Raw genomic sequence first — 14,555 nt, 5'->3', positions numbered from 1 at the left:
TGTAACAAGCTGCTTGATATACATGACAAAGGACTCATACTTTAATGGGATACTTGAGTAGATGTAAACATACTAAGGTTGTGTTAAAATCAAGAAGTATTTAACCTAACATGGTGCCCGTTAAATTTGAAACTGCCCATGCTTTTCAGCGAGCAGAGATCTATATAAAATGGCTTATAAACTTACCGGATCAAATTTTTCTTCCTCCGAATTTTTCACAGATTCACTGTTCTCCTCGTCACTCTGTTGGTCTGCATACTGCAATATCCATTCCTTCATGCTGATATCCTTGTGTTTTCCTGTGTTTATCTTTGGATAGTGTAAAAATAATTTGATAAGGAGGATATACATGAATTATTCACTCTCTATAATTAGCCATTCTCGATATGAGACAGGTGCTCTCTATAAAGAGATAGTCCTACTTTTTTTTATTCTCAATCTATCTATGAATGGAGAGGTTTTCTTTAAAGATCAGCTGATACTGATACACCTGTTTCTACCACTTAAGTCAGCGAAAACAGACCATTGATTAGAGTGAAGCGGTGCAATCCTTTGCATATTTAATTAGAATGAAGTTCCACAGTGTCAAACGGGGATTATTTATTAGTGAGTTTAGGATTGCTAGCCTAAGGGTTTGAGATATCAACAAGTAATAATAAAACCTAAAATATTTTATTAGTTGTAAGGGAACCTCTTGATTTAATTCCTGCAAGATAATTTTTCCCATATATTATTTTAAAATATTCTCACACTACTATTTAGGGCAAAAAAAATCAATCAATCAAAGAATAAAAAATGAAAATTGACAAGTAGTTTCCTTACTCACTGATTTTGTATTTTTTAAGGCTTCAAAAAACCTTTCATGCACTTTCTCCATATCCAATAAAGTACCTTTTTTTCATTGTCGTCTTCCTTCTTTTTATTGTTTGGTACCTGGGGAGTTTCACTTCGAGGCAAAGGAGAATGGAATTTTGCTCTAGTTTTCTGTTGTTCTTCCCCAAACTGCTGACTGAAACCTTCAGGCAATGCATCTTTAAAAGAAAAGTTGGAATTTAAATAATGCTTACGCACATGTTCTTTACATGTGCGTACAGTCACAATAACTGCAAAAAAAAATTCATTATTGGGCAACTACTGCTATGCTCCAGTACAGAAAAAGGAGTTTAAACCCTCCCATTAATTATTTCCATTGAGTTCTACTCCAATAATAATTTCAACACTAATTGTTTGCTCCCAAAGTAAGTACACTTAACTCCAATATATATATTCACTATTCTCCTCCTGCTCATCTCATGAAAACCTTTGTACCTATGCCCTATATTAACTATTTCAACTAAATGAGGGCAAATATATGTTGTCTGAATCTTGAAACTGCCTGTTTTAATATGTGTAACATCTACTTGATTTTTTATTTAGCAGTTAAACTCTGTGCAACACAATAAAGCAGGCTTCCTCAACCTCGGCCCTCCAGATGTTTTTAGGCCTACAACTCCCATGATCCCTAGCTAGCTAGTCTCAAAACATCTGGAGGGCCGAGGTTGAGGAAGCCTGCAGTAAAGTAATTCCCATGGTAGTTCCAAGTAGTAAGTTACTAGCATGAATGCAAGCTTCTATAACTTTCTTAACTAACTGTAAAAGGAGTAATACATAAAGACAGGAAAAGGTCAATTTCAGTTGCAAGCAGCACTCTTAAACTTCAAAGCCAGATTTTTCCTATATATTTACCATCAGAAAGGTTTAAGCACAGCCAGTCTAGTGCAGAATGCAGATCACCACCATACAAAATAGTATTTTTCATAGCTTCTTCAATATCTTCAGTCTTAAAAGAAAATCCTTGCAAAGCCATGTACACATCCTATAAAGAACAGTATGTTAAGGAATCAGAGGTTACTTGCCCCAGCCTTTTTATTTTGGAAACACTTGAAAAAGCAATCTCCATTTACTGTTATTACATAGTTGTTTTATCCCACTGGAAGTGTAGTACTGTTCCCAGTGCGTAGGGCATGAGGAAATCCATACTCACTGGAAGCTACATGTGTCAATCAGAGTTCCTTGGGATCAGTCCCAAAAGTTTTGATAATATGCTAAGTTAACAGTTCAAAGAGGTAGTCAGCTAGTATTGAGATATTACAGAGGAACCCAACATTAGGGTTACCATATTTCAGAAAGTGAAAATCTGAATACAAATTTTTTTTGGGTGGGGTGGTGTGATGAGCTTTGAAGTTTTGGGTCTATTTTTAAGGAAGTTCTCCAAAATCTAGATTTCTGTTGCCATGTGTCATGATTTTTCTGGACGTTTTAGCTATTTCCACCCAGACACTGTTTCCAACTGCCGTATTCCAGCTATGTCTGGGAAATTCCAGACGCATGGCAATGCTACCCAACGTTTTAATTATGGTATAGGGATTGGCGTGAACTGTGAGATCATGCACTCCTTCCCTCATGCCTCTACCCTCAACCACAAATTACCCATACCAGACTTAAGGGCAATGCCAACACAGAGAAACTATGGTTAACATTAACTGTGTTCCCTTCTCAAGCAAGGCCTGCTAGCCAGCTTCAAATTCTGATTTCAAAAACTGATTTAGAATCTTAGTTTGTATTGTCCATGGTTAAGGCTGGAAATTGTTTGGCAATGTGTGCTTGAGAAAGAAACTGAGTTCAACCACAAATACATTCTTGCATGTATCTTTCAAAATAAAGCAATAGCTCAGTGCATGTAGGAAGTGCCAGGTTCAATGTTCAGCATCTCCAGGTAGGGCTGGGTGTGTGTGTGTGTCAACCTAAAACCTGGAGAACTGCTGCCAATTAATGTACATAATACTGAACTAGATAGGTCAATGGCTAAGGCTGGTTTCCTTTTTTCCTTGTTTGCTGATGAACAGTAGGATAGTCAACAAAGTGGAATACAATGAATAAGTCTTCACTATCAATTTCAATGAAGATTTTTTTTAAAAAAAGACACATGAAATTATAAAAATAAAACTAACTTGAATTATGATTAAACCTTTTCAGTGACTCCCCCATTCCCAAACATTTGTTACTACATTTGTTTCTCATATTTCACCTGTAATTTCTTTGCTGTAAGTCTTCTAGAAATCATTCCCTGTTCACCACTTTGTTTCTTGTGCTCATTGATTACACCAATAATTCTTTTTTCCAAGTTACTGTTAATCACTACCTGTGAAGGCAAAAAATAGTTACAACCAGAACAAGTTCTTGCAAACTGTTAGCTGCAAGTGCATTAATAGTTGAGCACAAATGCAAGCCCATTGAAACAGAATATACACCGAGGCATGAATTGTTCAGATTACTACATGAAAAGATTGATGCACTAAATATGCATCTATGTAAGGAAATTACCTAATAACGTGTGATGCTTTAAAGGTGAAGGAATGCTCAATATTACTTATGTACAATATTTTCACTTCAGATTAGTCTAACATAATAAAACATGCGTCTTTCCCTCCTAACAGATGCCCTTACCTTAAGAATAGATTTATCTGCATTTGCGGAAGCACCAGAATCAGATGACGAACCAAAGCTGTAGGTTTTTGGACCTGTGTAGCCAAACAAAAATTATTTGAGTAATATCATACAGAGGCAAAACTGACAGTCAAAACACTGCTTTCCTGATATAAATAACTGGAATACTTGTTTGTTATCAGTGTACGCCTTTTACATATACTAGACCATGCTGGAGTTAGAGCACAAGCAAGCAATGGCATGGGCAGATATATCACTGACATCATGCCAACAACACATGAATAGTCTAGCAGACATGAAGCTTAAACATGGCTAGAATCACATATGGAAAGCTTACATGGGTAATTACTATAATCGTTATATATTTACATTCCACCTTTTCCACGAATCATTAGAAAACATTAATATAAGTAAAACTAATATATATGATCAAAAACATACAGATAATTATAATAAAAACAGCAAAGCACCAACCCTTTTATTAAAAGCAGTCAGTTCCCCAAAGCCTGTTGGAATAAAAAGGTCTTCACCTGCTGGTGGAAGGATAACAGAGAGGGAGCCAGAATCTGGGAGCATCTACCAAGAAGGCCCTCTTCCATTACCCTACCAAGCGTGCCTGTGTGGGTGGTGGGACAGAGAGAAGGACCTTCCCTAAAGATCTCAAAACCTGGGCAGGTTTGTATGTGGGAATGTGGTATTTCAGATAGCCCGGACCTTGGTGCTGTATAGGTACTTTGAACTGCGCCTGGAGTCAGACCCGTAGCTAGTGGTGCTGTTGTTAAGAAGGGAGCCACCTGCTCCCTAGGACCAGCCTGGATCAACCACCTGACTGCTGTTCTTTGCTGAAGTTTCTGAGCACTTTTCAGTGGCAGCTCCACCTACAGCTCATGACAGCAATCCAAACACATATGGGCTTTCAAACATGGGCCTGCCTCCTTAGCATAAACCAGGTTACAAGAAGCAATACGGTAAGATAATCAGGCTCAAGACCGATCTGGTCCAGCATTTCATCCTCACAGCGGCCAAACAAGCTCTTTGGGGAAGCCCTCAGGCGGGACCCAAGCCCCACAGCCATCTCCCCATTTGTGATTCCCAGCAACCAGCCTTCAGAGGCAGTGGAGGGAGAACGGTAGCCATCGCGACCCGTCCCAACCTTCCTTGCAGCCTAGGGAGGCAGCAACGGAAAGCGCTTCACCTGTCGGATTTCTGCCTTAAACGAGCAGAGGGGAAGCTTAATGGACGCCCCCTGAAATCCTACACGACACGCAACGCGGGAGTAAATCCTATAGAGACCGATGGGGCTGGCTTCCGAGTAGGCGTGCGGAGATCCCTGCACCCTCTGAAGGCTGTTCCCCCGGCGGTACCTTGCTTCAGGCGCGGGTCCTTGCCAGCGGGGCTCGGGCGGGGCGCCGAGGTTCTCTTGCCGGCAGCTTCGCCGGCGGCTCCGGACTCGGTCGCGCCGGCGCCCACCGCTTTGGCCCGGGCTGCGGCTACCGCGGCGGGATGGACCGCCCCAGCCCCCGCGGCGCCGCTGCCGCCCTTGTGCTTTTTGTTCTTGCCGCCCATGCCCGACGCCCGCGCGCGCCCCTCTCCGCCGCCGAACCCGCACAAAGACCTCGCGCCGGCTCCGCTGGCATCCGGGCTCGGCAAGCCTCCCGCAGGGACAGCCGCTCTGATTGGGCCGCAGGCAGCTACGGGCACGTCCTAAGCTTTCGACTCGTGCTTACGGGCACTTCCGCCCAAAGGCGCACGCCACTTCCTGCCGTTTTCTAAGAGAACTTCCGGTTGCTCTCCTTCCCCACCTCCCAGCTCCTCTTCCGCTTAAAAATAACCCCCACCAGCAACACTTTTCTGTCTCTACGCTCACAGAGACATAAAAAGTGAAGAGTCGTTATAAAGTGGTTCTCTGGTTCTCAGCTGGTTTTTAACTGTTTTGTGCAACGTGCCGCAGTTCTTGTAACGTGGTTCTTATTGGGAGCCGCACTAGGATCCCTTTGGGGAAGAAAGGTGGATGTTAACTTTGACATAAAAAGAATCCTCACAGCGGTCAGACAAGCTCCTTCATAGCTGTCAACTTTCAGATTTGAAAATAAGGGAGCAGCAGCCTCGAAAATAAGGGATCAGCAGCTTCACCTGTCCCGGGGACAGTCTACGGGATATCTAACAATCCAGGATAGCAGCGGGAAGCAGTGGGAAACGGCGCTGGCATAAGGGAATTTCCCGCAAAAAAATGGAAGGTTGACAGCTATGGGAATACTGTAATATTTTTAAATGTCCCGCGAGGCGGAATGGGAGAGCTGCTTTTAGAAATAAATGGAGACATTCTAAAGTAGTTGTGATCCTATCCCCACTGGATTTAAAGGTGGTTGTGGTGTTAGCAGAGGCGTGCAAGGAAAATGAATAAGGCTGAGCAACACCACCATATATTCGAAGCCCATTCTTTCGCTCAAAAGTATCTGCGTACTGTTGCTTGCTCCTCATAGAGCTATAATTCTCAGCAACCTTTCATTTAATACAGTTCCCAGCCTCTCAGCTGCAGTGCCCATAATTCTTTCATGGGTTGTGTTTGAAATGTGCTTTAAAGGTATACTAAGTTTACCAGGCAAGAAGGGCAGACGGTGACAGTTCAGCTAGAGATAAGAATGTATACAAATGTAGCCAAATAAAATAATACTACTTTTATTATTTATACCCTTTAGGTATAAATAAAAAGGCGTAAAAAAGACCTTTCTGTTACTTTTGGTGTAACAGAATAACGCAGCTCCCTGCGCGTCTCAAATTTTTTATCTCTGAGAATCAGGGGGCCCCTTTCAACGTCCGCCGGAAGTTCAGCCTAAAAGGCCGCTCTAGGGCGCACGACGCTATCGTCCTGCGCGCGGTGCGTGGCGGGAGTGCCTCTCGCGTGTGTTTGCCGGGGAGTGGGAAAGATGGCGGACGCCTTTGGGGACGAGCTGTTCAGCGTGTTCGAAGAAGACCCTGCCGCCGCTTCCGGCTCGAAGAAGGCGAAGGGGGCAGCTGAGGCGGCTGCCGCTGCCGCTGCCGTCGGCAAGGCCGGGTGAGGATCCAGGGGAGAGCTTGAGAGGGAAGGGCGAAGTTCGACCGTCCCTATGGAGATGGCTGCCGTTTCGCGGGTTGTTGGACGCAGGCAAAGGGACGCTGTCGAAGTGCCCTGAGAGACAACTAGAGGAGGAGACTGTAGTTCCCTGTCCCTGTTAAACGTTTCTCCGTGATAGGGGATCGCTAACTTTCTTTGCAAACTGGATAAAGTTTTGGGAGCACCGCACATCACCCCAAAGCGACTTACAAACAAACCCCACATCCATACATTACAGCCGGGGGCGGGGGAAGAAATACATTTAAAATATTCCACAAATTTCTAAAAGGCCACAGGTCTGGTTATATAAGATATATGATGGCGCCTGAGGAGCTTCCCACATGTGGAAGCGTTTCACTTTTCCCCACAATAATCTTCTCTGAAGCCTCACTTGAAGCTCGACACCTACAGGGTTAGCTTCCCTGTCCCCACAGTATTTCAGACTGTGTTGCCTGCAGCAAATAACAGCAAATTTGGAACGAATTCTGCACATATTTGAAAGGTTTATGCAATTCCCTCACTATGGAATAACAGTTGAGACATTTCCTTCTGGTAGAGATGATAATATCTGGCCCTGGGAGTATGAGGGAAGTCCAGGGTAGGAGGGGGGGAAATATGGAAAATTGATTAGAAATATTGTTAGAGGATGTATACATAGAAAAACCAATAAAAATATTTTTTAAAACCACCCCCCCAAAAAAACAACTGGCCCTATTGCCTCTAGTAGTGTCAGATAAGTGATGGGCCCACAGCCAACCAGCCTTGGAGATGCTGGGTTTTTGCTGCTTGTTCTGGGAGTAGTGCATGTAAACTCCACCAGGTCATGGCCTCACCTGGCAGCTTCCCTCCTTCCACATGATTTTTACCATTTGCGAAAGTCAGTGGTTATTACAGAGAGAAATTCATATCTGAATCTCAGCATGAAGCATCATTTAAAGAAATAGGAATGTTGCATTTCATATCCTGTTGGAAATCTGTTGAGATTTGTTTAGATTTTGAGAGTTTACTAACAATGACCCTTTTTGTTGATTTGTATTTCAGGAAACAATCAGATGGCAAATCTGCAGCGTCCTCTAAATTTCCAACAAAAACTAAACGAGATGCAGAGGTCGATAGCACAGACATTCCAGTTTTTGAAAAGAAGCCAAAGTTGGAAGATACCGCCACAGAAGATCTCAGGTAATCATGTTAGAGGCTTGAATGGTTGCATGATAACTGGCCAGTAAAGATTACAAGCACCATAATTGAGCTTTCATAAGTGTTTTGTAAACATTTGCTTATATAACATTATTCTGCCATAAATAATCAAATGAAGGAAAGCATGTTTGAAAACTTTGTGCCATGAATACTTGTCCTCTTGCTTAACCTAAAGGAAAGACACAGCTTGGAATTTTAGGACTTTGGAGTTGAAACTGCTACTTTTTCTGTTGTGTTTTGTTGACTAACAAATTGAGTTTTTATCTCTTGCATTTATATAATCACCTTTCTTGCAAACTTGTGATGGCACAAGTTCTCTGGTTGAGGCTTCTTTTGTCTTTGTTTAATATTTTGGCTAGGTATTCATGAATTAGTATTTGTTGCTGATACTCAAACATATCAATTTTTTTCCTTAAATGCCAAATAAGTATAATTGTTTTCTGATAAATTTGAACTAAGTAAATTAATATATGATGTAGCCTCCTAATTTTGAATCAATTGTGACGAGAACCCGCTCGCCATCCATAAATAATCAGTCTCACACCATGATGGGTTGCAGAAATCTGGCCGCAGCTCTCCCTAGAAGCTGCTGGAGCACAGCCTTTATTGTGTGTCCACGAAAAGATACAAATTCAAGGAGAGAGCTTTGCCTCAGTCAGCAGATAAAAGACAATACAATACATTAGTCTCATGTTCTCACACCAGACCACGTATTTGATCATGCTATGCTTACGTGGACCAATCATTGGATGGCATGAGCTGTCCACGCGCTGATCATGCTCCAAGCAATGCTTTCTGCTATGAAATCATCCTTGCAATAATGAACTTTTGCCCATGCTCTTATGGACAAATGACCATATTCCCACACAATTGTGTTAATAAATGTTTGAAGGGGGTTCTCCTCTCCTGGCTGATCTAAAGCAGACAAGCTACTTATAGTTCAGTCTTTACCACAACTAAATTTCCAGTCTCCTAACATTAGCCCTATGAATAATTATTGCATGGGCATGTGCGCCCTTCTCTTCTTTGCTATGGAAATATCATAGACTGTTACCCCAGTCCTTTAAAGATGAGGGGAAAGTGAGTAAGACTCCATACTGTTGTTTCCTTGAAGACCAGGATGATTAGTTTGCTTTATTCTGAACATTTTGATCTTCCTGCTGCTTTTAAAGATTTACTGTTTAAGTTTAAATGTTCTTAAAATGTGATTAGCCTCTCTGATAAAATGCTTGAGGGTCAGGGTGTACATTGGAATAATTAACAAATGTTTATCCATCTTTAAAAGGCTAGGGCAGATAACTGGGATACTACTATGATGATAGTGGGGGATGGGAAGAGCAGAGAACATGCAGTCGTGTAGCACAGTTTTTTATGGTGCTTTGAGCCTGGAGCATTCATTACTTGCCCCAGGTGACAAGATGAGTAGCAAATTGTCTTGCAGTTTTTTAAGCTAGCTCTGGAATTGGCATATTGTGGGAAATGTGTAATAATGATTGTACTAGCTAAGGGATTGACAAGCATTGTTTTTTCATAGTCCTTAGTTAGGATATCATGATAATTACTTAAACCAACAACCTTCATAAATGTATGGGGTATTTGTTACTGATTGCTAGTATTAATTTGCACTTTTCCTTTCAGTTTGGCAGACCTGATGCCAAAAATAAAGGTACAAGCAGTTGAAACTGTTGAAGGTTGTACACATGAGGTGAGTGTGATGTTGGTGGTTGTTATATTTTGTTGCATATGCTACTAAAGGTAAAGGTACCCCTGCCCGTACGGGCCAGTCTTGACAGACTCTGGGGTTGTGCGCCCATCTCACTTAAGAGGCCAGGGGCCAGCGCTGTCCGGAGACACTTCTGGGTCACGTGGCCAGCGTGACATCGCTGCTCTGGCGAGCCAGAGCCGCACATGGAAACGCCGTTTACCTTCCCGCTGGTAAGCGGTCCCTATTTATCTACTTGCACCCGGAGGTGCTTTCGAACTGCTAGGTTGGCAGGCGCTGGGACCGAGCAGCGGGAGCGCACCCCGCCGCAGGGATTCGAACCGCCGACCTTTCGATCGGTAAGCCCTAGGCGCTGAGGCTTTTAACCCACAGTGCCACCTGCGTCATATGCTACTACTTGTATGCATTTCATTGCTCTTATAGTAGATACTTTAAAAACTCTGCTTTTAGTAATGTTTTGATGTTACATTTTAAAATGAAGTACTGCACTTTTATCTATAGGAGCAAATCATTCATGTACATTGGGGAAAATTAAAGGAGGATATGGTTGGACGCCTTTGCAATGAGGGCTATCTTTGTCTCAGTGATGTGTGCTCCATGATGTTAAGTGTCTGAAAATGAAAACAATTGAGCTGCCCTTTGTCTTCATAGCCCCCAGCCTTCATCTATATATTTGTGTCCTCGTTTCATTTAATGGCTAAACTAGAATATGCTGGAGAACAGAAAGTAACTTATATAGGTAAATAGTTGATATACATATACCGTATTTTTCGCCCTATAGGACGCACTTTTCCCCCTCCAAAAATGAAGGGGAAATGTGTGTGCGTCCTATGGGGCGAATGCAGGCTTTCGCTGAAGCCTGGAGAGCGAGACGGGTCGGTGCGCACCGACCCCTCTCGCTCTCCAGGCTTCAGGAGAGCCCCGCCGCCAGCCCCACAAACTCGGGGGACAGTGGGAGAGGCGCAGCGCACCTTTCCCACTGTTCCCCGACTTGGTTAGACGGCTGGTGGGGGGGGGGGAGAAGCCTGCTCCTCCCCGTCGCCAGCCCCGCAAACTCGGGGGAAAGTGGGAGACTTGGTTAGAAGGCTGGCGGGGGGAAGAAGCGTGCTCCTCCCCGTCGCCAGCCCCGCAAACTTGGGGAAAAGTGGGAGAGGCACAGCGCGCTTTTCCCACTATCCCCCGACTTGGTTAGAAGGCTGGGGGGGGGAGCCTGTTCCTCCCCGTCCCCAGCCCTGCAAACTCGGGGGGAAGTGGGAGAGGTGCAGCGCGCCTTTCCCACTGTCCCCCGACTTGGTTAGAAGGCTGGGGAGGGCTTCCCCCTCCTCCAGCCCCGCAAGCTCCCAGAGCGATGCCAAAGCTGCACGCAGCTTCGACATCGCTCTGGGTCCCGTTCTGGGGGCTGGGGGAAGGGGGAGCTCAGGCTTCCCCCACCCCAGCCCCGCGCCTGGGGGGGAAATAATTTTTTCCCTTTATTTCCCCCCTAAAAATCTAGGTGCGTCCTATAGGGCGAAAAATACGGTAATTGATCTTGGGGGCTGTTAATTATGATTATTTTAAAAAAGAGGTATTGTACTGGCATTGCATAGATCCAGTTGCTATTGGTAGTGTTTATTGATGAAGAAATTGTTTGAGATAGGTTTGTTTCTGAAACAAAGGGTTCTATGCAACAAAGTTGTCCCATTAGTACAAGGACTTCCACCTTCATCTTCTCTTCCTGTGCTTCTCCATTCTGTTTGGGAGGGGGGTGGGGAGAGAAGTTGGAGAGGAGTTCTCATTGCACTAAACAACTTTGTTGGACACAACCCAAAGGCATTAGGAGCTTTGTTACTGAGGGAGAATCTAGCATACTTTCTGAGCAATGTTTTAGCAGTGTCTTCATTCAGTTCTTTGCTTTTTCTGCTAATTGTAAAATGTCTTAGAAGATCAGTGGTGGGAGAGGAGTACAGGTTTGAAAGATAGCTGCAAATGTGCAGGAAGTTAATAAATTTCATCTACTAGTGTAAATATTTAAAACATTTTTTCTTTAGGTTGCTCTTCCTGCTGATGAAGATTTTATAGCCCTGAAGCCAAGAACTGGAAAAGCTGCAAAGGTTTGTGTTTTGAATGTTACAGCACATGCAGGAGGGATATCTGGCTGGAACTGCTGGGTATATAAATAATTCAAGCAGGTTAACATTTAATAACATGACTGCACCCCAGATTTCCTGTGGGGATTACTTGTATGGCCTTAAACATATATTTGGTTTGATACACTTTGAGTGTTGCAGAAAGATGATGATGCAATGAATCACTCTGTTTGCTCAAGACACTTTGGACAAAAGCATTATCCAGAGTTCTTTGTAAAGGTCCTTGTTTCAATCTCTGGCATCTGCAAATAGGGCTAAGAAACCCTGGAGAGCTGCTGCCAGTCAGAGTAGACAGTATGGAGCTAGATGGACCAGTGTTCCTTCTCTGTATAAAGCAGCTTCCTATGACTTTTCACTTGACCAGCCTTTTTGTTAAAATGGTTGGAAAGCTCAGTTTAACATTGAAATGAGAATAGCAATAATATTATTAGCTGGGACTCTTGATCTCATTCTAGCAGTGGGATATTTCCTTTGCTTATGGGTTGGGTGAAGATTTTTATTCACATTCTTGTTGTGTGTTTCTTCATTAACACGAAGTATAGCAAAATCTATCAATGCAGCTTCTTAGAAGAAGGTTAGCAGACAACAGAAGTCTTAGGATGGTGGTTTTTAGGCAGCAGTTATGTGTTTATCAAAAGTGCTCTATTTTTCAATTTGAACTAGTCATAAATTCCATGTAGACAAGCAAGATGGCAAAGCTCTCTCCACAATGATCTTTTAAGTGTAATTTCCATCATACATGGGGATATCAGTTTCATAGTTTAGCAGTTGCATTCATTTTAGTATCCCAAGCTGTTTATAATGTCAAGGCAGCTTGCAGAAATGTGCCAGCTTGTGGGGATTAGTATCAGGAGTGCAGTTTCCTATGTTTTGGAGTTTGAAGTACATACGTGAAAAGCCTTTTCTAATAATAATAGTAAGCCTCCACTCTATAATGAATTCAGGAGAAACATTGGAGTGATTTATGATCAGTTGTTCTAAAATTTTAATACAAAGTTACATTCTACGAAGATACTTGACAAAAATTAAGGTATATGTGTTGATTTTATCCCCCCAGGAATATCCATTCATTCTTGATGCTTTTCAAAGAGAAGCTATTCTGTGTGTGGATAACAATCAGTCGGTGCTGGTGTCTGCTCATACATCAGCAGGGAAAACTGTGTGTGCAGAGTAAGTAATTCTGAGATGAATTTAAAAATAAATGCAGGGGGGGCTTATTGTAAGTTTTTCCAAAATACTCAGTGATGGAAAGTAAAAAATCACTTGCAGATAACCAGGTGATCTTGGGCTTCTTTTTAAACCTGTATATCACCTCTCCAGTTTTGTTGCTCACGGTGTTGGCAGTTGCATTCTTTCTCTACATGAATAGGTGTGGGAGAATTGGGATGTAGGAGAGTCTCTAGAGAGGTTCGTGCTGGCCGTGTCTTGACTCTTTATTTGCATGACTAGTTTTGCTGTACCACTTGGAAAAGCTTAATTCGGTTTTCAAAAAGATTTTTTCTTGGAAGGCTGCCAGTAGAAGGGAGGGGAAAGTGATTTTTGCCAGTCCCTAGTATTACCTCCCACACTGTTTTGGAGGGCTTGGGGTGGCATTGGAGGTTGTAGAGGGAGGGGGGATCACAGAATTCCCCACCAGCACCAGCAGGATCCCTCTACTGGGTCAAAAGCTTTCTGTGGACAGAAGACGACTTTCTGTTCAGGATGGTAAAGTCTGGATCTGATCCTTTGTGTCGCTTGTTTATTTTTATAGATCTGCAGTTCTTAGGCTGTTAAATGTTTGGGGCAGATTGCTATCAGGTTGTAGAAACACCAAAGAGTTTTTCTCTTGAGATTTTCTCATCCATTCTCCTGTTTTACATTGACTGGACTACTATTTGCATTTATTGGATTTCAGCCTGTAGCTTGTTTCTAAATGTGTCCCCTGTACAAATCTATTGATAGATCTAATAGCAATGAAAAGTGTTTTGAAGTATCTTTGCTTTTAATGAATGCTGAATCGCATATGCCCTGCAGGTATGCCATCGCTTTGGCTTTAAGGGAAAAACAGCGTGTGATATTTACTAGTCCCATCAAAGCTCTCAGTAACCAAAAATATCGTGAGATGTATGAAGAATTTCAAGATGTTGGTCTGATGACAGGGGATGTCACCATCAATCCGACAGCATCTTGTCTTGTAATGACAACGGAGGTAGGTTTGTCTAGGAGTTATCCTGTCCTGACACTGGTTTTCTCTGCTGGAGTGTTGGTGGCTCATATTTATGTTTACGAAGAAGTCAGTCCCCCTGTGTTCAATGGGGCTTACTCTTTAGTAAGCGTGTTTAGAATTGCAGTGTGCAATACCCAATTTGTGTTATTGAAGATAAAACAAATAGTTGTCTATAGCAAAAATAACTGTGAAAAGTCAATATACTATGCTGAACCATTTTAACTTCCCTCTGTCATTGCAGCTTTCCTTGTCTATAGTCTTAAGTTCCCATATAGCAACTATTTTTTTATTATACAGTGGAATCTTGGTTCTCGAACGTAATCTGAGACTCCCAAAATGTTTGAAAACCAAGGTGCAGCTTCCGATTGGCACAGGGACCTTGGAAACAATAGCCAACAGCCTCATCAGACATTCGGCTTCTGAAAAACTTTCGAAAACCGGAACACTTACTTCCAGGTTTTTGGTGTTCGGGAGCCGATTTGTTCATCAACTAAGCCATTTGAGAACTAAGGTTCCTCTGTAATAATTAATAATATAATTTTTAAAATTTATATCCCGCCCATCCGGCTGGGTTTCCCCAGCCACTCTGGGCGACTTACAACATATATAAAAATACAACAAAACATAAAAAAGAGAATATCCTTTACAAGCAACAAACAAATCAATAGAAACCAATAATAACAATAATAATAACAATTAAGTACATTATGAAGAGAGACTTTG

The 14,555-nt window shown here is 42.6% G+C and overlaps 2 protein-coding genes across 2 annotated transcripts in view; one reads left to right on the top strand and one right to left on the bottom strand.

The window, feature by feature from the left end:
- The window catches only part of DHX29 (DExH-box helicase 29), a 28,123-nt gene extending 22,941 nt beyond the window's left edge, over positions 1–5,182 (bottom strand). Inside the window, exons 1-6 of the mRNA XM_079994691.1 lie at positions 4,851–5,182; positions 3,487–3,560; positions 3,068–3,181; positions 1,726–1,855; positions 892–1,031; positions 187–309 (exon numbers count right to left, since the gene is read on the bottom strand). Of these exons, the coding sequence (XP_079850817.1) occupies positions 187–309; positions 892–1,031; positions 1,726–1,855; positions 3,068–3,181; positions 3,487–3,560; positions 4,851–5,052 (783 nt within the window). The 5' untranslated portion in view covers positions 5,053–5,182. The remainder of the gene's footprint in view (positions 1–186; positions 310–891; positions 1,032–1,725; positions 1,856–3,067; positions 3,182–3,486; positions 3,561–4,850) is intronic.
- Positions 5,183–6,372: 1,190 nt separating this feature from the next.
- The window catches only part of MTREX (Mtr4 exosome RNA helicase), a 40,353-nt gene continuing 32,170 nt past the window's right edge, over positions 6,373–14,555 (top strand). Inside the window, exons 1-6 of the mRNA XM_079994756.1 lie at positions 6,373–6,541; positions 7,622–7,759; positions 9,416–9,482; positions 11,528–11,590; positions 12,684–12,796; positions 13,640–13,814. Coding sequence (XP_079850882.1) covers positions 6,414–6,541; positions 7,622–7,759; positions 9,416–9,482; positions 11,528–11,590; positions 12,684–12,796; positions 13,640–13,814 — 684 coding nt within the window. The 5' untranslated portion in view covers positions 6,373–6,413. The remainder of the gene's footprint in view (positions 6,542–7,621; positions 7,760–9,415; positions 9,483–11,527; positions 11,591–12,683; positions 12,797–13,639; positions 13,815–14,555) is intronic.

The sequence above is a fragment of the Podarcis cretensis genome, assembly GCF_951804945.1.
Source record: "Podarcis cretensis genome assembly, chromosome: 11".
In the NCBI taxonomy this organism is placed as follows: domain Eukaryota; kingdom Metazoa; phylum Chordata; class Lepidosauria; order Squamata; family Lacertidae; genus Podarcis; species Podarcis cretensis.
Note: the sequence above shows the minus strand (reverse complement) of the source record. Positions and strands in the feature narration are given on the sequence as shown.